Raw genomic sequence first — 27,423 nt, 5'->3', positions numbered from 1 at the left:
GAAGGAAAAAACAGAGTTAACGTTTTGGGTCTGGTGACCCTTCCTCACAACTTAGTTCTGAGGAAGGGTCACCAGACCCGAAATATTAACTCTGCTTTTTCCTTCACAGATGCTGGCAGACCTGCTGAGCTTTTCCAGCAACTTTGTTTTTGTTTGTTTAGACATAAGCAGTGGTACAGTATGTCCACATGTCTTGATACTTCTCTCGGACACTGGATCAGAATATTGTACTGTGTGCACACATTATGAAAGAGATCTCATCAATGAGAAATTTGACATGACTCTTTTCACACCATTGACGACCTGTGGAGGAAACAGTCCATACTCAGCTCATTGATGTTACAGCTCACTTCTTCGATCTTGTACGTTTCTAACAATTGGACTATCACATTCATTAAAACTATAGTCTCTTAACAATCATGATTTGTACAGATGCATTTTCGGTTACATTAGAAATATAGCATAAGGGAAAAACTCAGCATGTTGGGCAGCATCTGCGAAGAGAGGAAACAAACCTAACACTTCGAATACAGTGACAACAAGGTGCAGGGCTGGATGAACACAGCAGGCCAAGCAGCATCATAGGAGCAGAGAGGCTGACGTTTCGGGCCTAGACCCTTAACCCCACTTCGAATACAGTGACCCTTCTTCAGAATGGTGGGGTAACTTTTTGTATCTTCGCTGCATCAGTTGTGAAATAAATAATAAGAATGCAGTAAATGAATGTTTTTGCATACCTTACTAAGATGTCTGTTTGATGTAACTTAACAGTAACCCAAAAGGAACATCACCAAAAATTCTGACAAAGTAAAACTGATATTAATTATCTAGTCACGAAAACAGAAAGTGCTAGAGGAACTCAATATTTCTTGTAGCATTGGTGAAGAGATAAACAAATAACGTTTTCAGACCAATTACTTTTCTTCAGTGGTTTTCCAGCTGAACATTTCCATTCTGTAAGAACCAGAAAATATATATAGGTTTCGTTATCTGAGGGGCTTTCTAAATCTACAAAATTGTAACTTAGAAATGACATGCAACACTGAAAATTTTACAATGTAATTTTAAATCATCTTGTCGTTACCTGGCAGGAACATTGGAGAAAGAGAATGGGTTTCAATCGAAATGTTCTGAATGGCGAGTATGAACAGCGAACTCCAGGAAGACAGTCATCCTATTTCCATAAAGTATATTCTTTAATAAAACCTGAAATCATTTCAGTGTTTATGTAATAGACACATAGAATATAAGCGTGAGGGTTAATGAGGAACTATGAGAAGACCAATGCCCAATACGAAAAGCACATTAACTCTGTGCTCCACTGTGCAGACATAGATAGACCCATATGTTACATATTTTTAGGTTAACTGTTGAGTCTATATGTAACTGGGGAGTTAAAACTGGGTTGAATATTAACAGACTTCCTGAAATTTGTGAAAAGTTTTAGAAGAGTGAAAAGTGATAATTTATCCTCTCACTTTAGTGACTAAATAATAATGGTTGTACTAATTATCTACAGAAAATTCTCAAAGCATTATAAAGAAACAACAAGTTTAACCAAACTTTCATATACAAATACTTATAGACTGTGAAGTACTGCTCCACAAAGTATTTCTAACTGAGAATTAGAACATAATTTGAAGCAAAGGATAATGAATGTGGGTTTGGACAGAATTATGCAATCATTGATTCATTTACGGCTATAAGCAAGCGATTGAAGTCTACAAACATGCTGTGTGGAACATTCAGCCAATCCCATTACGACAAATGTTTCAAAAAAAAAAAATCATTGGATGTAGGTGTTACTGTCTAGACCACCATTTGTTGCCCAAATTGCTGGAGGGCGTTTAAGAGTCAACCACACTGCAGTGGGTGTGGAGTCACATGTAGGCCAGACAAAGTATGGAAAGCAATTTCTTCCCTAAAGGACATTAGTGAACCACAGTTTGTTTTTCAACAATGGCCCTTAATTCCACCCTCACATCGTCCAGCCCCTACCCCCCCCCTTTGTCTCATTGAGTTCAAATTCCGCAATTAGAATTGTGCTGAAGAAGGGTCACAGGACTTGAAACGGTAATATCTTTTCACAGATGCTGTCAAATCTGTTTAATTTCTGTAGCATTCTCTGTTTTACTGTGTTACAGTTGAGATAATTCATCTTTGTGTCAGCTTACACCAGTGCAAATCGAGTTCCACGTCTTTACCATTCAGGTCATGAAAGTGTTTCTTAGCCACATCATTTAGGTGTATACATTGTCATCAATTACATTAACAAAGATGTCAATGAGGATAGACTGAAGCAAGTAACTTTCCACAGGCAGCACGTCTAATGCGTTATTCAGTTTGTTACACTTTTCAATATTTTTAGTTTCTAAATTACCCTCATCTCCATTGAGATGATTTATGCAAATCGTTCAGAAGGGCACCAAGAATACTCCGACAATTGCAAACAAACATTATATGTGGAAATATTCCTATTTATCGATATGTAGGTATAAATGCTGCTACATCTCTGTAGTTTTAATTGTAATTTTCTTGCCAGGTCTCCCATGACTCATGCAGTAATCTGGATGCTGTTTCTTTTGAGGTTCTGTTTTATAATTTGCTGTGTTTGCTAACATCAACGAGCATACGCAGTAAATTGTAGGGAGATTCTGGATCATGTGCTGGTCAATCAGATTTGTTGAAATGTGCTTCTGTCGTGACTGGGTAAATGACCGGAAAGACTCTGAGAGAGTGGCATGTGGGAGAGTGTTAGACTGAAGATGTAAACACCCCAGATTTCAGAAGTAGATTTATTCAGTTTCACAAACCCAAATACAAATGGTGACCCACCACTGGTTTTGTGATGTAACAATTGGTATTAATTACTATTGATTCTGGGTCATAATTGAGTTCCTCCACCACATCCTAACCCCAACTCCGCATTTCCCTTCATTATGCTTCCCAATGTTTTTACCATAAGATACAGTTTAGAGACCAGCAGAGCCCGCAGCAGACTCTGGGTTTACAGCAATGTGGAGAGTCAGAGGAAGACTGAAATGTAATGACTAGATGTAATGGGGGAGGCAATGGCCTGGTGGTATTATCGCTGGATTGTTAATCCAGGGACTCAGACAATGTTCTGGGGACCCAGGTTCAAATCCTGCCATGGCAGATGGTGGAATTTGAATTCAATAAGACATCTGGAATTAAGAATCTAATGATGACCATGAATCCATTGCCGATTGTCAGAAAAATGCATCTGGTTCACAAATACCCTTTAGGGAAGGAAACTGCCTGGTCTGGCCCACATGTGACTCCAGACACACAGCAATATGGTTGACTCTTAACTGCCCTCTGGGCAATTAGGGATGGGCAATAAATACTGCCTGGTCAGCAATGCCCTCATCCTGTAAATGGATAAAACATCATCTTATTGTTTGTGATCTCAGCAAATTTTATCCTGTTATGATCAACATTAATAGTGAATTCTGTATGGTACCAGATGTATGGTATAGGATTTCAGTCAATGTATCTACATTATTTTGTGCAGGAATTGGGCTTCATGCTGCAGTTCCTAAGCTGCTGCACAAACACCGCAATGTATGCTGTGACCCAGACGAGGTTCAGCCAGCAATCAAACATCACTAATGAATCAATCAATTCAGAATTTTATAATTTCAATTCAAATTTGCAGCAATGAAGCAGCCTGTCGCTGTTGTAAGGTTGTCGCAACCTTTGAAAGGTTGAGAGAGCTAGGGCTTTTCTCTTTAGAACAACAAAAGATGAGAGGTGACTTGATAGAGGTGTACAAAATGATCAGAAGTATAGGTAGAGTAGACAGCCAGAGACTTTTTCCTAGGGTGAAGGTAGCTATTATGAGAGGGCATAGTTTTACAGTGAGTGGAGGTAGATATAGGGGAGACGTCAGAGGTAAGTTCTTTACTCAGAGAGTGGTCGGGGCGTGGAATGCATTGCCGGAGAGGGTAGTGGAGTTGGCCTCATTAGGGGCATTTAAGCGGCTATTAGATAGGCATATGGATGATAGTATAAGGTAGGGGTGGAGGTTGGATAGACCTTAGGTTTAGGGTAAAAGTTCGGCACTACATCGTGGGCCGAAGGGCCTGTACTGTGACTGTTCTATGTTCTATGTAACATTCTGAGAGTAGTTGTGGCTTGTCCAATCTTAGTTCACGGATAATGGGGCACATTTCAATGTTTCTCTTGACTCCGGGGCCAGGGAGAAATAGCACCATTCCAATTACTCTTTCTATAACTTCAATTTGTAAATAATAAAAATGTTCATTAAAAAGTGCCAAGCAGCAGAGCTAAATGATCATTTTGTCTTTTCATTCAAGAAGCTGAGCTAAATAAAGACAGACTGTGCCCAAGTCCTGGTCCTCAAAGACGGGGAGGGGACTGGGGTCGAGTTCAGGAATTGGATTTAAGTAGACCTGTCCTTGCATTCACCTCTGATGACACAACTATCTTCTCGTATTGCCCTTGGGCACATTTCTCCGACCACACTCGAAACCTCTCTTGTTCTGTCTCTCTCTCCTCCCCCTGCGACATCCCTCCTACGTCCTCACTCTCTTTCACTCTTTGTTCTTCCCTCTTCATATTCTCTCCCTCGTGCACACTCTCAATAACTATAGCTCTTCTGCTGTCCAAATTTCTTCAGTCTCTCCATACTTCTATTCCTCTGGCTTTCTGCCTCTCTTCGTCCTTCCTCCATTTCTCTCCATCATTTTTCTTTCATTCCCCCTCCCTCCATCTCTGCATCGCGCTGTCTCCCTGCCTCTCGCTCCCTTTTGCATTTTTGTCTGTCTCAACTCTTCTACCCAAGAGCACAGAATAATACAGCACAGGATTAGGCCCTTTGGCCCCCCACACCTGCGCTGACACATTTTGCCCTTCCACATAAAAATTGTCTTCACAAACAGTATCCATATTGCTCTATTCCCATCCTATTCAGGTATTTGTCCAGGTGCTTCTTGAATGCTGCTGTTGTGTCAGCTTCCATCATCTCCTCTGGCAATGCGTTCCAGGAATTCTCCACCATTTGTGTGAAAAACCTGCCTCGCATATCTCTATCTCACTGAACCCCACACCTTGTACCTGTGTCCCTTCCTAATTGACCCCTCCACCCTGGGAAAAAAAATACTTTATACTTTCTACTCTATCCATGCCATTCACAATATTATAAACTTCTAACAGATCGCCCCTCAACTGCCTGCATTCCAGTGAAAACAAACCCAGTCTATCCACCCTCTCTTCATAATTAAAATTCCCCATCCCAAGTAACATCCTGACAGACCTTTTCTGTATCCTCCCCAAAGCATGCCGCATTCTTCTGGTAGTGCCGCCACCAAAATGTACACAATATTCCAAGAGTGATCTAACTAAAGTTCTATAAAGCTGCAGCATAACTTGCCTAACTTTATACTCAATGGAGTACTCAATCATTTTCTGAAGAAGGGTCTAGACCCGAAACATCAGCTTTCCTGCTCCTCTGATGCTGCTTGGCCTGCTGTGTTCATCCAGCTCTACACTTTGTTATCTTTTATACTCAATGGACCGTCCAATGAATGCAAGCCTGCCATTGGCCTTTTTTACTAACTTATCTACTTGCGATGTCACATTCAGTGATCTGTGGACCAGCACACCCAGATCCTCCTAAGAGTTCTGACATTCACTGTATATTTTCCACCTGTACTTAACCTTCCAAAATGTGTCTCTTCACATTTTTACAGATTAAACTTCATCTGCCATTTTCTGCCCATGCATCCAACTGATCTATAATCAGTTGTATCCTCTGACAATCCTCCTCACTGTCCACAACTCCACCAATCTTTGTATCATCCACAATCTGACTAATTAGACCAAATTTCCTCCAAAGCATTTATGCAGATCACAAACAGCAGATCTCCCAGCAATGATCCATATGGACACTACTAGTCTCAGCACGCTCTTCCTCAAAAGTATCCTTGCACTGTTACCCTCTGTGACCCCGACTAAGCCAGTTCTGTATCCATGTTGCCAGCTCATTCCAGATACCATGTGACTTCACCTCTGTGCCAGTCTGCCATGTGGAACTTAGTCACAGGAATTGGCACACAGGGTGGTGGTAGACGTTCAGCTCATGGCCACTGCCATTCAACACCTTAAAATGGTGGTACTTGGACCTGACATTGTACACCAGTTAGAGGATGTGCAGGTGTGCAATGAAATCCCATCTGCGTTTACCCCTGCTTGGATGGAATTTCACACTGGCCTCAGAATTCCATACCTCACCCTGGGAGCCTGAGCCACCTGCGGAATATGTTTTCTGTCTTTTAAAGATGGCAGGTGCTGTACAGGCTGCTGATGCACACCATCCACCTCTTCTCCCCTATCCACCCCCCAGACTTGGCTTGGCATGCCCATTTGTCACCGAGCTGTGGGCATCCACAGTGGAAGGTTCTCTACATGGGGAGACCTCCCTCTTTCCCTCGGGGATTGGGGTGGAGGGTGTTGCACACAGCAGCCCCATGCAACCACAGATTGCGGTAGTCCATGGAATCCCAGCCCAATTGTTTGCTGTGTGGTGCTGTGGTCTCTGTGGACCATGCATATATTGGGTGTGGGTGCTTGCATCCTTTTTTCAGTTGCCTTAAGAACCTTCTATTGTGCTCTTATTGTAGTAATTATGCATAACATTAGGTCCTATAAACAACAATTAAATAAACACAGTTTCTAAACATCAAAATAAATTGTCCATTTAATGCAGAGATAAAGATTTTTTTTTCTCAGATGGTTGAGTCTCTTGGAATTCTTCCTCAAATGGTGGTGGAAGCAGAGTCTTTGGATATTTTTAAAGGTACAGATGAATAGATTTTTGATAAGCAAAAGGTTACCGGGGTAGGTGGGGATGTGGAGTTGAGGTTACAATTAGATCAACCATGATTGTACTAAGTAATAGAGTAGGCAGCAGTTTACTCATGCACCTAACATATATTGCTTATGGATATCAGCCTAGATTATGTGCTCCAGTATGAGCTTGAACCTACAATATTCTGAATCAAAGAAAATATGCTACTGAGCTAATCAGATAAGTCTTACACACTTTCATATGATCCGTCATGTATTCCACTGTGCATTCATAGCATTCCTGATAACACTGATTGCAATAAGGGTAAAGAAATTAAGATAAAACTGTAAAATTATTTTACAAACTGGTTGGTTGAGGTCAGTGAAGTGACAACAACTACAACTGACCTCAACACCTTTTGTTAAATCTGATTTATCTCCATAGATGCTGCCAGGCCTACTGAGATTTTCCAGCAATTTTATTTCAGTTTCTGTTTCTGATTTCCATCATCTGCAGTTCTTTCAGTTTGTTATTTAATGTTGACCTCACTGCCACATCTCTTCTAGGAATGCCCACCCTGAAGAAGTTTTCCTCTCTTCAACAGGCTTTCCGTTCCAATTCTATTTTCTTGTTCAGCATCCCTAATTTTGCTGTTGCTCCTCATGTTTGATTAGATAGTTGCCAAAACTTGTTTCCACAGCTACATCACGTTCCTTAGTGACTGCCTCTGGCTCAGATTCACCCCACGTGGATTCAAACTCAAGTTTCATCCTTCGTGCTTTGAATCCACCCAGGATCACAGGTATCTCTGTGATGTTCAACATTCCACAAACAGCTGTTCTCGCCGCATTCTGAGATCCACACTCAGTGTCATGCATCATCATTATGCACACTGTCAATCTCTCTCTCAAACAGTTCCACATCACGCTGGCTGAGAGCTGCATTGCTCCCCAGTTCAATTTCAACTTCGAGCTCATTTGACATGCTGACAAGAAACTTTTTCTTTTCCTTTCAAGCATCAAGGGCCACAAGATGCAACAATTCAGAGATACCCATGGCTCTCTGATCTTTGTAGTCAGTGCAGAGGGGAGCGGACAGGTCGGAGGATCTCCTCATGGGTCTGCTCCTGCGCCTGGTCAAGCTGGCCATTAACAGGTCCAGGCAGCAAGCTCTGGAGTGGTTGTTTCAGTTGACTGCTTCCCCCTCTTCCAGGTGTAAGTTCGAGCCCTGGTGTCCTTTGAATGGAACCAGGCAGTGTCTACCAACACTCTCAATGCCTTCAGGGAGAGGTGGACACCGCAGTGGATGCAGTGCTTTATTTCCCTCTATAATTCTATTTTTATTTGATCCATCCCCTTCCCTTCACTGTTGCTTTCACTTAAGCATTGCTCCTACTGGACTTTGTTTGTTACGCATTCCGTGGCCACACGGGTGCTTTTCCTGATGGTGGACATGTTGAATAAAATTGTTTTACAGATTTTTGTTTGACTGACTCCTGCGCTTACACACATACAATGCGTGTAATGTGGGGAAAAATAAGCACTACTGTTGCATGACAGTAGTGTCAGTTTTTGTTTTAAAGAAACAAAAAGGAAAGAAAAAAAACAAAGCAGGTAATAATACATAGCCAGGTGAGCTAGAATCTCCTCAATTGAGGGTGCTGATTCAGAGCTGGCTGGCTACAGCACTGTATGCAAATACAGTGCAGTAACTCAGTGGTTACCACTGCTGCTGCAAAACACCAGGGACCCACGTTCAATTCCAGCCTTGGGCAACAACCAGTGGGCAGCTTGTACATTCTCTCCGTGTCTGTGTCGGTTTCCACTGGGTGCTCCCGTTTCCTCCCACATTCTCAAAGATCTGTAGATTACGTGGATTGGCCATGCTAAATTACTCAATGTCCTTGGATGCTCAGGTTAGGTGTGTTAACCATGGGAAATGTAGGGTTACAGGGATGGGGTAGGGGTCTGAGTGGGATACTCTTTGGAGAGTCTGTGTGGACTCATTGGGCTGAATAGCCTGCTTCCAAATCATAGGGATTCTATGGAAGTAAAATAAGGGTGACTTGGTGACAGGCCTCAGTGCAGTTATTGCTCCCTCCTTCCTCACCATCGGCAAAACAAAGGAGAGAGATGGATCACCTCTATGCCCCTCCTCCGACCCCCAAAAAGCCAGACAGGAAAGACAGAGACCTTCACAGGGGCAGTTTTGGGATCAGGCAAGTCGGAGTATCTCCTCATGGTTCTGCTCCTGGGCCTGGTCAAGTTGACAATAACAGGTCCAGGCAGCGAGTTCTGGAAGGGGGTGTTTTGGTTGACTGCCTCTCCCACTTTCAGGTTTAAGTTTGAGCCCAGTTGTCCTTTAAGAGGGACAAAGCGGTCTACCAACACTCTCAATTTGTTCAGGGAGAGGTGGACACTGCAGTGGTTGGAGTGCTTTATTTCCCCCTATAATTCACCGGAAAAGCAAAGGAGAGCCGGTCTGTCCGCAGAGGGACTTTCTGCCTCCTACAGGAGTCGGACCCCGCCATCAGGAACGGAAGGTCAAGTTCGGAAAGAGGCAAGGGACAGGGACTCAGTCCCAGAGTTAGAACATTCCCCAGCTCCAACCATACACCCAACCCCGCCACTCTCCACTGCACACCCAACCTCCGGGCAGGTATGATGGGAAGCAGTGGATGCTCCAGGAGGATAGAATTGGAAGAAGGGATATAGGTGTCCTCGGAAGGAGGGATATAGGGAGAGGGTGTAGGGACAGGAGGAGGTTACAGAGATAGGGAGCAGGTGTAGGGACAGGAGGAGGTTACAGAGGTAGGAAAGGCTGTAGGGACAGGAAGAGGTTACAGAGATAAACAGGGGTGTAGGGGCTGGAGGAGGTTACAGAGACAGGGAACACAGATTGACGGGTAGGCAGGGATTGAAATTGCGCCTTGCCACCATTCACAAAGACCCACTGAAGAGAAAAGGCCCAGGAATAATCCTGAACCTGGTGCTGCACATGGGATCTTGTGGGTGAATGATGCACCCTGTAGTCGACCAGCCAACCCAGCCTTGTGACAGCGTGCCCACTGAGGAATGGTGTAAACCTAACCAAACAGATAGAATATCATTCATTGTCACACGTATCCCATATAAAACACAGTGAAAAGTGAGTACCGTCATTGTAAGTAGGCGCAATTCACATTAACGTAGAATAAATTTTTTAAAAAGATAACTTAAAGAGAGTCCAACTTTCCTTCCTCTGCTGCTACAGTATGCCGCAGCCAAAGTCATGCTCTGGGCTTCCCAGCCCATGCCATATCACCAAGAGTGTCCCACTCCAGACTTCCCAGCCCACACCACAACACCGACAGTGAGCCCCTCCCTGCTTCCCAGGCTACGCCATGCCACGGAGTGTGTCCCACACGGGCTTCCCAGCCCACGCCACGCTGCCGCAAGTGTCCTGGTCCAGGCTTCCCAGCTAATGCCATGCTGCCGAGAGTGTCCCATACCAGGTTACGTCAGACCACATTATGATGCCACCCGGGGTCCACTCCACGCAGAAGTGACAGTCCCACTCCAGTCTTCATAAGCCAACCTACAAACTCTGTAGCCACACTGCCTCTGAGCCCATCAAAGCTGCCTCCTGCCAAAGAATTCCCTTCATCAGGTAAGTTCAAGAAAAAAAAAAGAAGAGGAAGAAAGAATAAGGAAAAGAAAACAATTACAGATGAATAGGACCAGCCCAGGCACAGCAGTTCATATGCTGCCTACTCCACCATCACCCATTGACCAATGTTTAACTTTCAACTGTGGATCCTTCATCAAATCCATTTGCACACATTACCATGACCCTTTTAACTTATTTGATGTCGAAATCTGGTTGCTAATATTTATTTGACAGACAATAAAATCTTTATTTTGTTAATGTTTTGGGTAATATTTATTCATCGGCATTCACAACGTTCCTGAGGAATTATGTAAGCTCAGGGCCATGGGGTTGGAATAGGGGGAATGGGAAACTATTTTGTTGATATCTTGTACCCCAGCCTCTCTCTCCCTCCCCACACACACACCTACAACCCCTTCCCCACACTCTGCACCCTCTCCAGTGCTATGCTCCTATAATTTAGATTCCAGAACTACACACAATACTCCAGCTGTGGCCTGACCAATGACTTATACAGCTCCACGTTCACCTCCCTGCTCTTCAATCTGCCTCCAAGAATAAAGCCAAGTGTACAGTATGCAGTCTTCACCACTTTATTCACTTGTCCTGATACCCTAAAGGGGCAGCACGGTGGCTCAGTGGTTAGCATTGCTGCCTGACAGGGCCATGGACCAGGGTTCAATTCCAGTCTTGGGTGATTTTCTGTGTGGAGTTTGCACATTTTGCCCATGTCTGCCTGGGTTTCCTCCCACAGTCCAAAGATGTGCAAGTTAGGTGGATTTGCCATGCTAAATTCTCCATAATGCACAGGGAATGTAGGTTAAGTGGCCATTACATTAGTAATGCCTTACCTTAACTCTTACCTGACCCCCTGCTAAGTCTTGTCATGCTAAAACCTCTTGAGCAAAGGCCTCAGCACTTCAACTCTAACATTCGGCCACTCTTTTATTGGCTGCTCCCCTGTACACCTTTAAGAGAAAATTTTCTTGAGCACATTCGACAAATTCTTCACCGTCAAAGCTTTTAACATGATGGTAGTCCCAGTCAGTGTTTGGAAAAAATAAAATCCACTATTATTACAACCTTATTATGCTTACATATATCTCAGATCTCCCTACATATTTGTTTGTTAATTTTTCTCTTACTATTGGGTACCTATAGTACAATCCCATCAAAGTGATTTTTCCTTTCTTATTTGTAATTTTTACCCATATATTTTCACTGGGTGAATTTTCAGAAATATCTTCCCTAGATACAGCAGTAATGTATTCCTTAGTCAAAAACATCACACCTACCCCCAACCCCCCACCTTGCCTCTTTTTTCCAACCTTCCTATAGCATCTAAAACCGGGAACATCAAACTGCCAGTCATGTCAATCTATCAGCCAAGTTTCAGTAATAGCTATGATGTCCCAATCCCACATTCTTAAACATGCTCTGAGTTTATCAACCTTACCTGTAAGATACTTTGCATTGAAATAAATGCAACTTAGTTCTTCCAAGTTACTACACATTCTGACTCTCTCTTGTCTTTATTTTCTAATTGACGTGCTCTCCTCACATTCAGAACCTACCCCATCAACACTCCCATTTACATTGTTACTTAGAATTCCTCCACTTACCTTCTTTATTGGCACAAAGTTTCCCTTAATAGAATAAGCAAATCTCCCTGCTAAGATGTTGGTCTCTTTCCAGTTTAGGTTGGACCCATTCTTTTTGGACATGTCTTTACTATCCCAAAAGACATTCCAATTGTCCAGAAACCTGAATCCCTGAACAATATACCAGCTTTTCAGCCATTGATTTATTTCCTTTAACCTTTTATTCCTTTACTTGTTTGAGTATGGCATTTGGAGTAAACCAGAAATTACTACTTTTAAGGTTTTATTTTTTAACCCTCTACCTAAACTCTTAAATTCACTCTGTACTGCTTTAACCTTTTCCTTAAAAATGTCATTCCTGCCAATGTGTGCAATCATAATATCATGGATTTAACACAGAGAAATGATTTCTCAGGCAATATACTGTTTTCACAACTTTGGATGGAGAGCCATGGTTCAGAACTTACTCTTGGGAGGGAAAACTCCTCGGTATTTGGAATCCCGCTCAGCATGGAACTGATTCAAATGAAAGAAAAATAATGCCTCTATCCATTAATGTACAGTACAGAAGCTGCAAAACTACTTGCAGAATCTCAAACTTAAAATTTCCAACAGAATAAGCAAAGGCTGAAGCAACTACGTGTTAATAACATTAAATATCATGTGCCTGGTAGTGCCGAAAAATACTGAATACAACAGGTACATCACTAGTTCAAAAAAATATTTTGACCGTCAGCATGATGTGGAAGAATTAGTGTTAGAAAGAAAACTAAAAATCCAAATTGAGGAAGTTATTGACACTACTAAGAGTTAAACAATATTTCTGCTGAATTGGGATCAGGAAAAAAAATTGCAAGATTACAAATTGTTTAAAGATCAGAGCAAATAAGAAATCAAACCATCCCCTTGAACATAGAAATACATCAGAATAATGTGATCAATGAAGACTGTAAAAAACCATGAAAGAGTTTAAGGTATTTTGACAAACAAACTGATTTTATCCAGTCAGCTCTGACGCCTTCCTGCTCCTATGATGCTGCTTGGCCTGCTGTGTTCATCCAGCTCTACACCTTGTTATCTCAGATTCTCCAGCATCTGCAGTTCCTACTATCTCTCACACACAATGGAACATTTGCAGAAAGAAAGAGCTGTGGAAATCTTAACTATTGGAATGAGAAACTGGGGAGAAATCAAAGAAAATTCCACTGGGCTATGGCATACTTTTTGGCTGATCCCTAAAGAAAGTAACTGACCCTTTAAAATTTCATGAGAAAGGGGAACTCCTGGGGTGTAAAAGTAAAACAGAATTCAAAACATGACGTAGGATATTTACAATTGTGTTAAATTAGAATGCCTTTTTTTTATTTTTCAGTTACCCAAAGAAGATTGTCTTTGTATAACAATGTGAAATGTGGAGCCATGCATCTTTCAACTACTTGCTGAATGTTTGCATTTATCTTTAAATATTGACTGTACTGACAAAGATTGCTAGATTCTTGCTCCCTGGAGAAAAAGAGTGAGCCGGGTCAGTCAGTGAGAATCTCCACAGACAGTGAGGCAGAAGAAGCCAGTCAGGCTCAGAAAGTGATGACCAGATAAAGCACATATTCAAATTACCAGGGGCATGGCATGTTGAATTTGTTATTGTTTGACACAGGGAGCATGTCAAAAGAAAGAGTTTTGAAAATGTTTGAATGCGAATGTCATTGGCGAGGCCAACATTGGGTGCTGATCTCTAACTGTCTCTGGAAAGTGATGGAGCATCAGCCAGCTCCTTGAAGTGCTCCAGTGTCTGAGTCTCTGTATCTGCTACGTGACCACTGAAACCTACCTCTTCTCTGCAAAGCCTTCTGTGAGGACTCCCAGCTAGTAGTACCAAGGTACTTTTTTTTTAATGGATTAATGGTGTTTTCTTAGACAGCTTAGCAATTTCTTTTGAGAGCTAAATTCTTATTTCTCAGACAGCGGTGCGTTCTCACACTGATTTTCAAAAACACTGTCCTTGGATGACACATCAATTTTCTTCTATTGGCATTGGTCCTAAGTTGCCAAAACCATCAGATTCAAATTCATTTGGCTTTCAGTCGCTAAGTGCTTGGTTTGAATTAATTGGCTGATTCCAGCTAGTTGCCAAAACATCAAAACAAGCCTAAGTTTCCAGTCACACAGCCAATTGATACACGTTTCCATTTCAGAACTGGCCATACATCTTCAGCTACTTAGGCACATTTTCTGTATAAAGCTCTAAGCTTAGAAAAGCACTTTACCTCATAAAGGAACCTTGCACTCTTATCTTTTATCATTTTTCGTACAAACAAGTTCTAGCTTCCTGGCTTCCAATTCACGATTACTCTCCACAGCTTTGCAACACGCTGTTCTACCCTCATCAATAACTTTTGTCATTCATCAAGACTCAAAATCATGTTGACTAACTCTAATAAGTCCATTCTTCTCCAAATGCAAGTAAATGTTGTCCCTAAGAATCTTCTCCAATAATTTCCCTACCAATGTTGTCAGGTTTACTGGCCAGCAATTTCTTTAGGTGGCACAGTGGCTCGGTGGTTAGCACTGCTGCCTCGCAGCGCCAGGGACACAGGCTCGATTCCACGCTTGGGCGACTGTCTGTGTGGAGTTTCCACATTCTCTCCATATCTGTGTGGGTGTGCTCCGGTTTCCTCCTACGGTCCAAAGATGTGCAGGCTAGGTGGATTGGCCATGCTAAATGACCCATAGTGTTCAGGGAAGTATAGATTAGGCAGATGGGTCTGGGTGGGATACTCTGAGGGTTGGCGTGGACTTGTTGGGCTGAAGGGCCTGTTTCCACACTGTAAGGATTCTATGATATGATTTCTTGGGTATCCCTGTTGCCCCTCCTAAACAAAGGAACAACATTGGCTATTCTCCAGTCTTCCGGGACCTCGGCTGTGGCTAAAGAGGACACAAAAATCTCTGTCAAGGTCTTAGCAATTTCCTCCCTTGTCTCCGTCAGTATCCTAGGTTAGATCCCATCAGACTTTAATGTTTTTTTAAGACACCCAGAGCTACCACCTTGTTTTTAAATCGACATGCCCAAGAATATTGACATGCCTTTCCCTAACATTTACATCATCCATGTACTTCTCCTTCATGAATACCAATGCAATCCACTTCCTCTGGCTCGATGCATAAATTCCTTCCTGTTTCCCATCCCTCTACCACACTAGTTTAAACCCTTCCATGACACAAGCAAACCTCTTTGCGAGATAATTTGTGCTCCTTCAGTTTAGGTACAACCTGTCCTTCTTATACTGGACCTACCTGCCCTGCAGAACATTCCAATGATACAGATATCTGAAGCCCTCCCTCCTCCACTGGCTCTTGAGTGAACACCATCAAATGTATTACCTTCCTATTCCTAGCTTATCTAGCACATATGTTGTATAAAACATCGAACCGTTGATCAAAATATCACTCCTCCTTCTATGTTATTTCAGGTATAAATCTCTTCATCAGAGTTAAATCAGTGCTTCAGTCCCCAGCCAAATGTTTCTATCTGTTTAACCCCCTCAATCAAAGTCCAGTCTGTACCGCACTCCCCAGAATGTTTTCGACATTAACCCCTCCATCACAGTGCAGCCTGCAAAACCCTGGCTAGTATTGATTATTTTATAAAGTGCACAATTGGAGTATATCTACATCACACTGCCCAGTTGTAAGTTGTTTTACAGAAAAAACCCCTTGATCAGACTGCAGTCTCTACCTCATTCCCCAGTGTATACTGTTTTAGATATATTGCCCTTGATCAGAATGCAGTCTGTACCACCCTCACTGGTATACATTGTTTACATATAAACCCCTGGATCAGAGTGCAGTATGTAACTCACTCCCCAGTGTGTGCTGTTTTACATACAAACCCCTCGATCAGAGTGCAGTGTGTAACTCTCTCCCCACTCCGTTGTTTTATATATAAGCCCCTTGATCAGAGTGCAGTATATAACTCACTTGACAGTATTTGATGTTATATATATAAATCCCTCAATCAGAGAACTGTTTGTAAGTCTGTTCTCTCACTGTTCTGATACAGACAGAGTCTCTAAAGAGCCTGATGGAGGATTACAAGTAGTGGATGGCTTTACAGTGATGTCGGCTGACCTTTCACTTCAACGGTGTCGAGCTGATGAAGAGCAGCACTTCCCGGGACAGCAGGATGGAGAGTGACAATAGGATCGATGTCCAGATGTGCTGTTCCTGAACGCTGGGCTAGGAACTGTGTCAGGAAAGAGCAATCTTTCATTCGATCTGGGGATAAAGGTGTCTGTCGTACATATTGACACTTGACCCAGATCATGTTCCAGTCCTGTGATGGTTCTTGCAGTCAAATAGCCAGAGAACAGCTGCTCCCCATGTTGTGTTCAGAGTGAACTCCTCTTGTAATTAATTGTACAGAGCTTCGATCAATCCAATTATTGGCAACATACTGTTCATTTATAAAGAGAAATGTTGTCTTGGTTTGTAGCTGCTACAAAATGAACCTCTCCTCTTCTCTCTTAAACTGAAGATGAAGCTGCCTTTACATTGTCCATATCAAACACTCGCTGGACAGGGACAGCATCAGTTTATAGGCTGTAAAGCTGTCGCCACACACTGACAGACTTTGAGTCTGAAAATCTGCTGAATAGATAAATATGAAGTATCATTTTTAATGCTGTAGGTTTACCCACAATGCCCTTAGGGAGGGAGTCCAGGATTTTGACCCAGTAACAATAAAGGGACAACAATCTCGTTCCAAGTCAGGATGCTGAGTGCCTTAGAGAAGAACTTGCAGGACGTGCTGTTCCCATGCATCTGCCGTCCTTGTCCTTCCAGATTGAAATGATCATGGGTTTGGAAGGCGCTGTCTAAGGAGCCTTGGTGAATTTCTGCAGTGCATCTTGCAGATCATACACATTACTGCTACTGAGTATTGGTGGTGGATGCTTGTGGGTGTGGTGACAGGCAAGCAGACAGCTTTGCCCTAGATGGTGTCGAGCTTCTTGAGTGTTGCTGGAGCTACACCCATTCAGGCAAGTGAAGTGTTCACATGTCAATGGTGGTTAGGCTTTGGGGGGAGCTATTCAAATCATCTGCCATCCTACTTTTGCTACCAAAGTGGATAACCTCACATATATCCAATTATGCTGCATCAGCTGTGCATTTGCTCACTTGTGTGCGCGTGTGTCTGTGTTTCTATGTGTCAATATGTATGTCTGTGTGTCTGTACGCATGTATGTATATGCACGTATCTCTAAGTTTGTGTGTGTGCCTGCAAGGGTGAACCTCTCTGTGTGTCCGTGTTTATGTGTGTCAGTGTCTGTGTGAATTTGTGTTTCAGTGTGCCTCTATATGTGTGTGTTGGTGTATTCGTGTGCGTATCCCTGACTTCACCTCTGTTCAATGGAGTCTCTGTTGTTTTGGGAATAAATCCATGAACCTGCAGGTCAAAGTCTCACTTGCCTCTCTTGCTCACTATCTCTCTCTTTCTTTCTCTCCCACTCCCCACTCCCCACTCCCCGCTCTGTCACTCCTGTGTTAACAGTGATACAATGCTTTTTTCCCAGAAGGCATCAAAACCTGGGAATCTCTTAGGTTTCACAGTTGTTTTGTTCTTCGAGAAATGACTTTAGCGACAGAAAGCAGTTCTGTCTGATCCTTTGCCATGTTGTCCATCAGAATATTCATAAATGAAGATGAATATTCCCAGTGCTGGCCCTTCCCCACCATGTGGTCTGTCTCAAGACTTTTTGTTTCCTTTCTCACTTATAATCTGTAACAGTCCACAAAACACTGCGAGTTACAGAAAATTGCAATAAAATTCATCTCGGTATGGTTAGTAAATTTGCAGGTGACACCAAAATTGATGGTGTAATGTACAGCGAAGAAGGTTACCTCAGAGTACAATGGGACCTTGATCAGATAGAGTTTAATCGAGGTAAATGTGAGGAAAGGCATTTGGAAAGGCAGATCAGGGCAGTACTTGTACACTTTGTTTGCCAAACAAAGGGACTTGGAGTGCAGTTTCATAGTTCCTTGAAAGTGGAGTCGTAGATAGACAGGATAGTGAAGTAGGCATTTGTAACACTTGCCTTTATTGGTCAATGCATTGAGTTTAGGAGTTAGGAGGTCATGATGCGGCTGTACAGGACACTGGTGAGGCCACTTCAGGAAACAATATGCAATCTGGTCTCCCTGCTGTAGGAAAGATGTTGTGAAAATTGAAAGGGTTCAGAAAAGATTTACAAGGATGTTGCTGGGATTGAGCAAAAGGGAGAGGCAGAATAGGCTGGGGCTATTTTCCCTGGAGCATTGGAGGGGTGACCTTATAGAGGTTTATAAAATCATGAGGGGCATGGATAGGGTGAATAGTCCAGGTCATTTCCCCAGGGTGGGGAGTCCAAAACTAGAGGGCATAGAGTAATAAGGCATAGAAACAGGCCCTTCGGCCCAAACTGGTCCATGCTAACCATGGTGCTCACTCAACTAGTTCCATTTGGTCCATATCCCCCCTAAACCCTTCCCATCCATGTACCTATCCAAATATTTTTTAAATGCTGCTACTGTACCTGCCTCAACCACTTTCTCTGGCAGCATATTCCATATACGCACCACTCTTTGCATGAAGAAGTTGCCCCTCAGGTCCTTCTTAAATCCATCCCCTCTCACCTTAAACCTATGCCGTCTAGTTTTCAATTCCTCATCCCTTGGAAAAAGACTATATGCATTCATCCTATCTATGCCCCTCATGATTTTATACACCTCAATAGGGTCACCCCTCAATCTCCTACGTTCAGGGAATAAAATCTTATCCTCGCCAACCTCTCCCTATAACTCAGGCCTACTAGGCCTGGCAACATCCTTGTAAATCTTCTTTGCACACTTTTCAGTCTAACTATGTCTTTCCTATAACAGGGTGACCAAAACTGTGCACAACACTCCAGGTGCAGCCTCATCAACGACTTATACAACTCTAACATAACGTTCCAACTCCTTTACTCAATGCCACGACTAATGAAGGCTAGCATATTAAATGCCTTCTTCACCACCCTGTCCACCTGTGATGCTGCTTTCCACAAACTATGTACTTGTCCTCCTCGGTCCCTCTGTTTCACAACACTCCTCAGGACCTTACCATTTACTGTACAAGTCCTGCCTTGGTTTGATTTTCCAAAGTGCAACACCTCACACTTATCTGTATTGAATTGCGTTTGCAAATCCTCATCCCACTTCCCCATCTGATCGAGATGCCTGTGTAATTTTTAAAAACTTCTTCACTATCAACAGAACCTCCTAATTTTTACCATCCACAAACTTACTAATCATGCCTTGTACATTCCCATCCAGATCATTTATGTAAAATTTTGTTTACATTTACATAAAATAGGTTTAAGGTGAGAAGGGAAACATTTAAAAGAGACACAAGTGGCAACTTTTTTTTTTTTTTTTTTTTTTTTTTTTTTACGCAGAGCGTGGTGAATGTTTGGAATGAACTGCCAGAGGAAGTCATGGAGGCTGCAACATTTAAAAGGCATGTGGATGGGTATATAAATAGGAAGGGTTTAGAGTGATATGGGCCAAATGCTGGCACATAGGACTAGATTAATTTAGGATATCTGGTCAGCATCAATGAGTTGGTCAAAGGGTCTGTTTCCACGCTGAACATCTCTATGACCTGAAAAAAAGACAGTTCAGCCGAAGGTGCCTGGATACAGTTGCAGTGGACATACTCTTTAATATTTACATTCTGTATCAGGAATGCTATTCAAAGACAAATCATTTTCATACTGCAGAGGGAGTAGAAATATTTCTCCAGATGAGCATGTTCTACTCTGAGGGGCCTCAAAATAATTGTAATATTCCTTACACCAGCCTTGTTCTGTGTGTGTGCGTATCTGTGTTGAAGAGGTGCTGTAAGGTTGGATGGTGCTGTCATCTGTGGAGAGGCCAGCAGAGAGAGGCACTTTAAACAGCACAGAGACAGCCAGACCTGCCCACACCCCAAACACAGAGACACACTAGTATAGGATAATACACATCTTTGGACAGTGGGATAAAATCAGAGGAAACCCATGCAGACACAGGGTAGGAAATAAAATCTGCAAACACATACAAGCCCTCACAGAGAGAACACATACACACACAAGCTGAAACACTCAAATTCCCCCTGAAACTTCTAGATTACATTGCAGCCTGAGATCACTCTCAGGCATCAGTTATTTCAAATAAAAATAAAAACATTTGAGCTATTTATTAAATTCCTACTAGGTTTCAGTATATGTTTAAACCTCTGAACCCTTGATTAGACTATAGTCTGGGTATCTGTTATTCTCCCATATGGGAGGCAATTGCCTAATGGTATCATCGCCGGACTGTTAATCCAGAGACCCAGATAATGTTCTGGGGACTTACGTTCGAATCCCGCCATGGCAGATAGTGGAATTTGAATTCAGTAAATATCTGGAATTAACAATCTAATGATGACCATGAATCCATTGCTGATCGTCGGGAAAAAAACCCATCTGGTTCCCTGATGTCCTTTAGGGAAGGAAACTGCCATCCTTACCTGGTCTGGCCTACATGTGGCTCCAGACCCACAGCAATGTGGTTGACTCTTAACTGCCCTCTGGGCAATTAGGAAAGGATTTTCTGAAGAAGGGTCCCGACCCGAAACATCAGCTTTCCTGTTCCTGTGATGCTGCCTGGCCTGCTGTGTTCCTCCAGCTCCACACTGTTATCTCAGACTCCAGCATCAGCAGTTCTTACTATCCCCGAGAGTAATGGAGTACTTGCTGCAGTGACACAAACAGAAATTCCTGGAAAAGCTCACCAGATCCAGCAGCATCTGTGGAGGGAAATCAGAGATAATATTTTGAGTAGAGTGACCCTTCTTCAGAACTAGAGTACTTGCCCCAATGATACAGGGCCCTGATCACACACGCTGTTTCACCCACACACTTACTAAGGGACATGAATGACGAAATAATGTTGAGATTTTGGAACATTATAGCTTAATTAAACAATCCCTGACGGCAGGATTAACACAGGACATTCACACATTGTGGTCAGGTTCAGGACTCACTTCCCTCTAGCACCGAGAGGCTCCTATTTCACACATTGTATTGGAATCAGATGCTGTGTTAGGGAGCGGGAAATGGTACACGGGATTCAGACAACTGCTCATGTGGATGTTAAGTACCAGGAATCTAGCAGAGAATCAGAACAGAACAGTGAGAATCAAACAAAGAACTTGGTGTTGAATTTGAGTAGCTCTATTCTTGTTGAGAATGTTGAACCAGTGATATTTTGACCCTGTGGTATTGTAGTCAAGACTTCAGGGATACGTCTTCATGTGTGTGCGTGCGTGCGTGCATGTACAGCGTTAGATACATTGTATCTAACCCTGTCCTGTCCCTGTCCCGGGAATGTATGATGGGGACAGTGTAGAGCGAGTTTTAATTTGTATCTAACCCTGTGCTGTTCCTGCCCTGGGACTGTTTGATGGCGACACTGTGGAAAGAGAACTACACTGTATCTAACTCTGTGCTGTCCCTGTCCTGGGAATATTTGATGGGGTCAGTGCAGAGAGAGCATTACTCTGTATCTAACCCCATGCTGTCTCTGTTCTGGGAGTGTTGGGTGGGAAATAATGTGGAGAGACATCTACTTTCTGCTTAAAAGAATAGTGGGAGATCTACTCTGTTTCTAGTCCTGTGCTGTGATTACACAGAGTCATGAGGCCATTAGCTGATCCTGTTTATATATAACTTGAATCTGAATGACAGAAAATCCCTTTCACAGCATTGTTTACAGTCAGGAAGTGCAGAAACATTCTTGGTGTTGCACCACCATTGTGAAATAAGGAAGCCACTTATACAGGGAGTTTGCCCACACACTGTGTGGATTACAACAATGTGGGCAATGAAGGGGCTACTTGCTGTCCTCCTCTTCCTCTCCTGGGGAAGTAACTGTTTTATTCTTTAAAATTGGCCTTCTGTATTGAGAAGTAATGGCTGGACAGCGAACACTCTCCCGACTTGATGTCTAAGCATTCCTGAAGTAACAGGGATGCGAAATAGGTTCACTACTATCAGAGTACGAAGGGACTGCTTGTGAATGACAATCCAAAATCATCTTTGTTCTATCTCCAAACAGCGTCAGATATAGAACCCTGAAGCGCAGTCTTAGACTGAAATATTCAACATATCTGCACTCTCTCCTGATATCCCTGTGTCAATCCCCAAACCAATCCTACTGTCCTGCGCTCACCCATAGCTCTGAATCAATCCTCAAACTAATTCCACTGCCCTGCTGTCTCCCTATAGCCTTGTATCAAATACCAAACTAATACCCTATCCTGATATCTCCCTATTCCCCGTACCAATCCCAAACAAATCCCACTGTGCCATTCTCTCCCCATAGCCCTGTATCAATCCTCAAACTAATCCCACTGTCCCACTCTTTCCCTATATCCTTGTATCAATTGCTAAGCCCTCATCCTGCTATCTCCCTGTATCCCTGCATCAATCCCCAAACTAATCTCACTATGCCGCGCTCTCCGCATAGCCCTGTATCAACCCCAAACTAATCCCACTGCCCAATCTCTCCCCATAATCTTGTATCATTCCCCAAACTAGTCTAATGCAAGCTGTTATGCTTCTGTTATATAGGATATTCAGAAGACCACTTCTTTAAAACTGTTTGCAGCATTAGTCTCCTTGTTCAGAGATTGTCAAAGAGAAACACGGCTTTCAGCCCACCATATCTATGCCAACCAACAAACACCAATCTACACTTATCCCATTTACCTGCACTTGGTCCATAGCCTACTATGCCCCGGCATGTTAAGTGCTCGGCCAGATCCTTCTTAAATGTTGTGAGAGTACCTGCCTCCATCACTGTCTCAAGCAGCAATGTTCCATATTTTTCCCACCCTCAGTGATTTTTTTTTCAGATGCCCTCAAAATCACTAGCTCTCCACCTCCTCCTCTGTCTTCACCCACAGAGTGGGCAGCGTGTGGACTTCGCTGCCACAGGAAGCGGAGAACAAAATGTTGTACGTTTTCAAGAAGTTAGAAATAGCTCTGAGGGATAAAGGGACCAAAGAGTTTTGGGGAGTGAGCAGAAGCTGAAATTGGATGACCATATTGAATGGGCAGAACAAGGAAGGAGCGCCAAATGGTCTACTCCTCCTCCTATTCACTTCGGCTGATCTCTTGGTCCTGAGCACTCCCTCATTTCTGTCTCTGAATTTCTGTTGAGCACTAAGTGCTTTAGAAAGGGTAGAGCTGTGAATCTCCTCCCCATCCAAGTGTAGGCAGCACGTGGTGTTAGATAGGCGGGAATGTGCAGCCTTGCTGGAGGAGGTGGATGGTTCTCAAGTCAATGCTGTTAACTGGTCCTCAGCACTGCATTCTGATGCATTCCTCTCCAACTCTTACCCCTAATCTAAGTTTGCAAAGATATCAACATTGAAATGGAGGCAGCATAGAGCTTTAATGTCACCAAGGATTCACACTTCGGGCAAAAGATGGCACAGTTCCAAAGCAGCACAGATATGTGGTAAGTGCAAAGGACAAGTGTACCGATATCTCCCTGAGAGACTGGGGGCTGACGGAGACCAGTCATTGCACAGATATCTCCCCAAGAGGGGGCAGGCTACTGAGAGACACCAGTCAGTGTGCAGATATCTCCCTGAGAGACACCAGTCCGTGTACAGATATCTGCCGGAGAGAGAAAGAGTGGGATAGCAGAGGGAATCTGAGAAGCACCAGTCAATGTACAGATATCTCCCTGAGCAAGAAAGAGAAGGAACTGAGAAACAACATTTGGCATTTTTGTCTGACATAACCCATTCATCATCCTATGATAAATGCATCTATCAGGTAAGTCACCTTACTTACCAATCTGGTATAGACAAACTGAAGTCCGCTTTCAGAAGTACTTCTGCAAAAGTAAAAACAGCAGTGTTTCAGATTTCAGCATTCCTGTTCCTCCGAAGCTGCCTGACCTGCTGTGTTCCTCAGCTCCACGCTTTGTTATAACTATTCCAGCTCCTACGTGAAACGGTCTACTGACTGAAAATATCTAAATGCTCACTGCTTCATTTTTACTTGCGAATCTTTTAAAATGATCTTGTGCTAGCCTACATGCTGCCATAAGTCTTACTACAATCATGATCATGTAACCTCACATTCTCCCCAACACAAACTTCTGATCTCACGCCTATCAATTTATTCACGTCGCTATAGACAACGCGCGTGCGCAATTCAACGCTTCTGAGCGGCTGGTGAAAGACATGACCATGCGCAGTTCACCACACAGACATCTCGTGTGCGCAGTTCATCACCACGCAACGAATGCATTGTACTGAAATTGCCGACACTGCGCGCAGGCGCGGTTCAACACCGCTCGACCGGCGCTGCGTGCTGACACCGTGCGCAGGCGCAATTCAACGCCAATCGACCGGCTCAGTGGCTGGTAAAACAAACTACGAGGCGCAGGCGTAGTTCACCACCTAGATACCGCGCAGGCGGAGTTCATCATTGATCCACCGGCTCGGAAGCTGGTACTGCCGACCCCGTGCACAGGCGCAGTTCAGAATGCCGGATCCGCGCGCAGGAGCACTGCTGACCACCTAATATCCATCCGGGTATTACCGAGAGGCGGGCAAGGGGTGGTTTATCAACAGCAAGGCAGAAGGACGGGGTTTCAGTTTCTCTCAGAGTCAAAGTGAAGATTGGAGTCAGTGTTCATCTCTAAGTACTGTCTGTCTGCATGTGGGCCATACTAAAGTTGCCCATAGTGTCTGGGGATGTGCAGTTTAGGTGGAAAAGCCATGAGAAACGCAGGGCTGCAGGGAAAGGGTAGGGGAATGCTCATCAGAGAGTCAGTGAGTACTTGTTGGGAAGAGTGGCCTGTTTCCAAACTAGGGATTCTATGAAAATGGGGAACACCCCGAGAGAGAGGGGTTTGAGATGAGCAGCTAAGCTTCACTTTTTGAGGACAATTACAGTTGGACAATGAGAGAGAGAGATTTGAGATGGTCAGCTCAACTCCACCTTCTCCAGGACAATTACAGATAGACAATAAGAGACAGAGAGGGAGGGGTTTGAGATGGTCAACTCAGCTCAGCTCTGCTCTGCTCCACCATCTCCAGGACAATTACAGATGAGCACTGTCATGGGGAGGCAATGGCCTGGTGGTATTATCGCTAGAAAGTTATTTCAGAAACTCTGCTAATGTTCTGGGGACGTGGATTCAAATCCTGCCATGGCATATGGTGGAATTTGAATCCAATAAATAAGCTGGAATTAAGTGTTGAATGATGACCATGAAACATTATTGATTATTTGAAAAGTCTGTCTGGTTCACTAATGACATTTTGGGAAGGAAACGTGTCATCCTTACCTGGTCTGGACTACATGTGATTCCAGGTCCACAACAATGTGTTGATTCAAATGGGCAATGAATGCTAGCCTACCAGGCAACGCTTACGTTTACATCTTGTGAAAGATTTTTTTTAAAAATGTGTAAAGATATAAAGTGCACCCCTGTTTGATGCAGAGCCTTGGGATGAGATCTAACTTTGATTACACAATCTGTCACCACCATGGCTGACAGTTCATACAGGGGAGAAGATCCAGCAACTTCAACAAGAATGCTCATGGACACAGGTAGGTTTACAGTTATTTTAAAATATTATTCCAGTCACGCTAACTGTCCAAGTCGTGACCAAGTCTCTGCTGCTCACACAGGAAGAGAAAACAGGACAGGGTCTGTGTTGAGAGAGTGTATTGAGTGAATGGCTGGAGGGACATTACACTCACCACTAAGTACAGGAACTGTCCAGTACAGTCGGGGCTGTAAGTTGGATAGTAGCACCTTCTCAGAGTGCAGGAGGCCACCAAGGACAAGACACAGGGGAGAGACAGGTAGAATACGATTAGTCAAGTGTGTCATAGAGCCACACAGCACGGAAACAGATCCTTCAGTCCAACTCATTCATTCCAACTAAGTTTCCCAAACAAAATTAGTCCGACTTGCCTGCATTTGGCCAATATTCCTCTAAATATTTCCTATTCATGTACTTGTTCAAATGTCTTTCAAATGCTGTAACTGTACCTGCATCTACTTCTGCTGGCAGATTATTCCACATACGAACCATCCTCTGTGTGGAGAAAGCTGCCCCTCAGGTCCCTTTTAAATCTTTCTCCCCTCACCTTAAAAATATGCCCCATAGCTTTGAATTCCATCTCCTGAGGGAAAAGACCTTTGCTGTTCATCTTATCTGTGTTCCACATGATTTTGTAAGCCTCTATAACCCCTCAACCTCCAGTGAAAAAAGTCCCAGCCTGTTTTTATAACTCAAATCCTCCAGTCCAGCAACATCCTCGTAAATCTTTTCTGAACATTCTCCAATTTAATAACGTCCTTCCTGTAGCAGAGTGACCAGAACTGGATACAGTACTCCAGAAGAGTCTTGTATGACCTCAACATGACATCCCAACTCCTATACTCGGTGGCCTGAGCAATGAAGGCAAGCGTGTTAAATGCCTTCTTAACCACCCTGTCTACCTGTCATGCAAAGAATGATGTACCTGACCCCTGGGTCTTTCTGTTTGACAACACCACCTAGGGCCCTACCATTAATTCCTGACCTTGTTTGTTTCACCAAAACACAATACTTTGCATTTATCCAAATTAAACTCCATCTGCCAGTCTTCAGCCCATTGGCCCAATTGATCAAGATGCCTTTGTAATCTTAGGTAACCTTCTTCACCAATTTTGATGTCATTCACAAACTCACTAACTATGCCTCCTCAATTCTTATCCAAATCGTTTACATGAAGACAAACAATAGCGGACCCTGCGGAACACTGCTGGTTGCAGGTCTCCAGGGATTGTGCTGAGAAATTCTATAGTCAGGGAAATAGACTCTCTAGATCCCTCACTGAGGAGGTCTCAAATGGTAATCTTTCACCCCTGGGGCAGAGGGCATTGTATCCTGTAATATTTGACCCATTTCTCATGGGACACATGCAGAGAAAGTAGTCTGGCTTGGAAGGAATAACATGCATGCAAATATGTTTCTCGAGTTAAGGTTAATTTTGAGTACTGGTAGGAAGCAGACCTCGAGGTAATGAGTTTTGTGATGTGTTTCTGAGGGAGGCCAGATTGCAAGAACACAAGAAATAGGAGCAGAGGTTGGTTGCCGGCCTGCTTTGCCTGCTCCACAAGTCAGTAAGATCACGGTCTTGGGCTTTAGCTGCACCTTCCTCCCTACCACACACACACACACACACACACACACACACACACACACACACACAC

General features: G+C 43.4%; 1 protein-coding gene and 1 long non-coding RNA gene across 5 annotated transcripts in view; one reads left to right on the top strand and one right to left on the bottom strand.

Annotated features, from left to right (window-relative positions):
* The window catches only part of LOC125488100, a 25,859-nt gene extending 1,539 nt beyond the window's left edge, over positions 1 to 24,320 (bottom strand). The window contains exons 1-2 of the long non-coding RNA XR_007266212.1: positions 23,994 to 24,320; positions 20,657 to 20,935 (exon numbers count right to left, since the gene is read on the bottom strand). This is a non-coding gene — a long non-coding RNA (uncharacterized LOC125488100). The remainder of the gene's footprint in view (positions 1 to 20,656; positions 20,936 to 23,993) is intronic.
* Positions 24,321 to 24,617: 297 nt separating this feature from the next.
* The window catches only part of LOC109919992 (NACHT, LRR and PYD domains-containing protein 3-like), a 22,670-nt gene continuing 19,864 nt past the window's right edge, over positions 24,618 to 27,423 (top strand). For 2 of the 4 annotated variants that reach the window (XM_048620946.1, XM_048620943.1), the window contains exon 1: positions 25,436 to 25,766. In XM_048620946.1, the coding sequence (XP_048476903.1) occupies positions 25,703 to 25,766 (64 nt within the window). In that variant the 5' untranslated portion in view covers positions 25,436 to 25,702. Of the gene's footprint in view, positions 25,767 to 27,423 lie in introns of all 4 variants that reach the window. The other 2 variants (XM_048620944.1, XM_048620945.1) reach the window with 2 other exon arrangements.

Source organism: Rhincodon typus, chromosome 49 (genome assembly GCF_021869965.1).
Source record: "Rhincodon typus isolate 14 chromosome 49, sRhiTyp1.1, whole genome shotgun sequence".
NCBI lineage: Eukaryota > Metazoa > Chordata > Chondrichthyes > Orectolobiformes > Rhincodontidae > Rhincodon > Rhincodon typus.
Note: the sequence above shows the minus strand (reverse complement) of the source record. Positions and strands in the feature narration are given on the sequence as shown.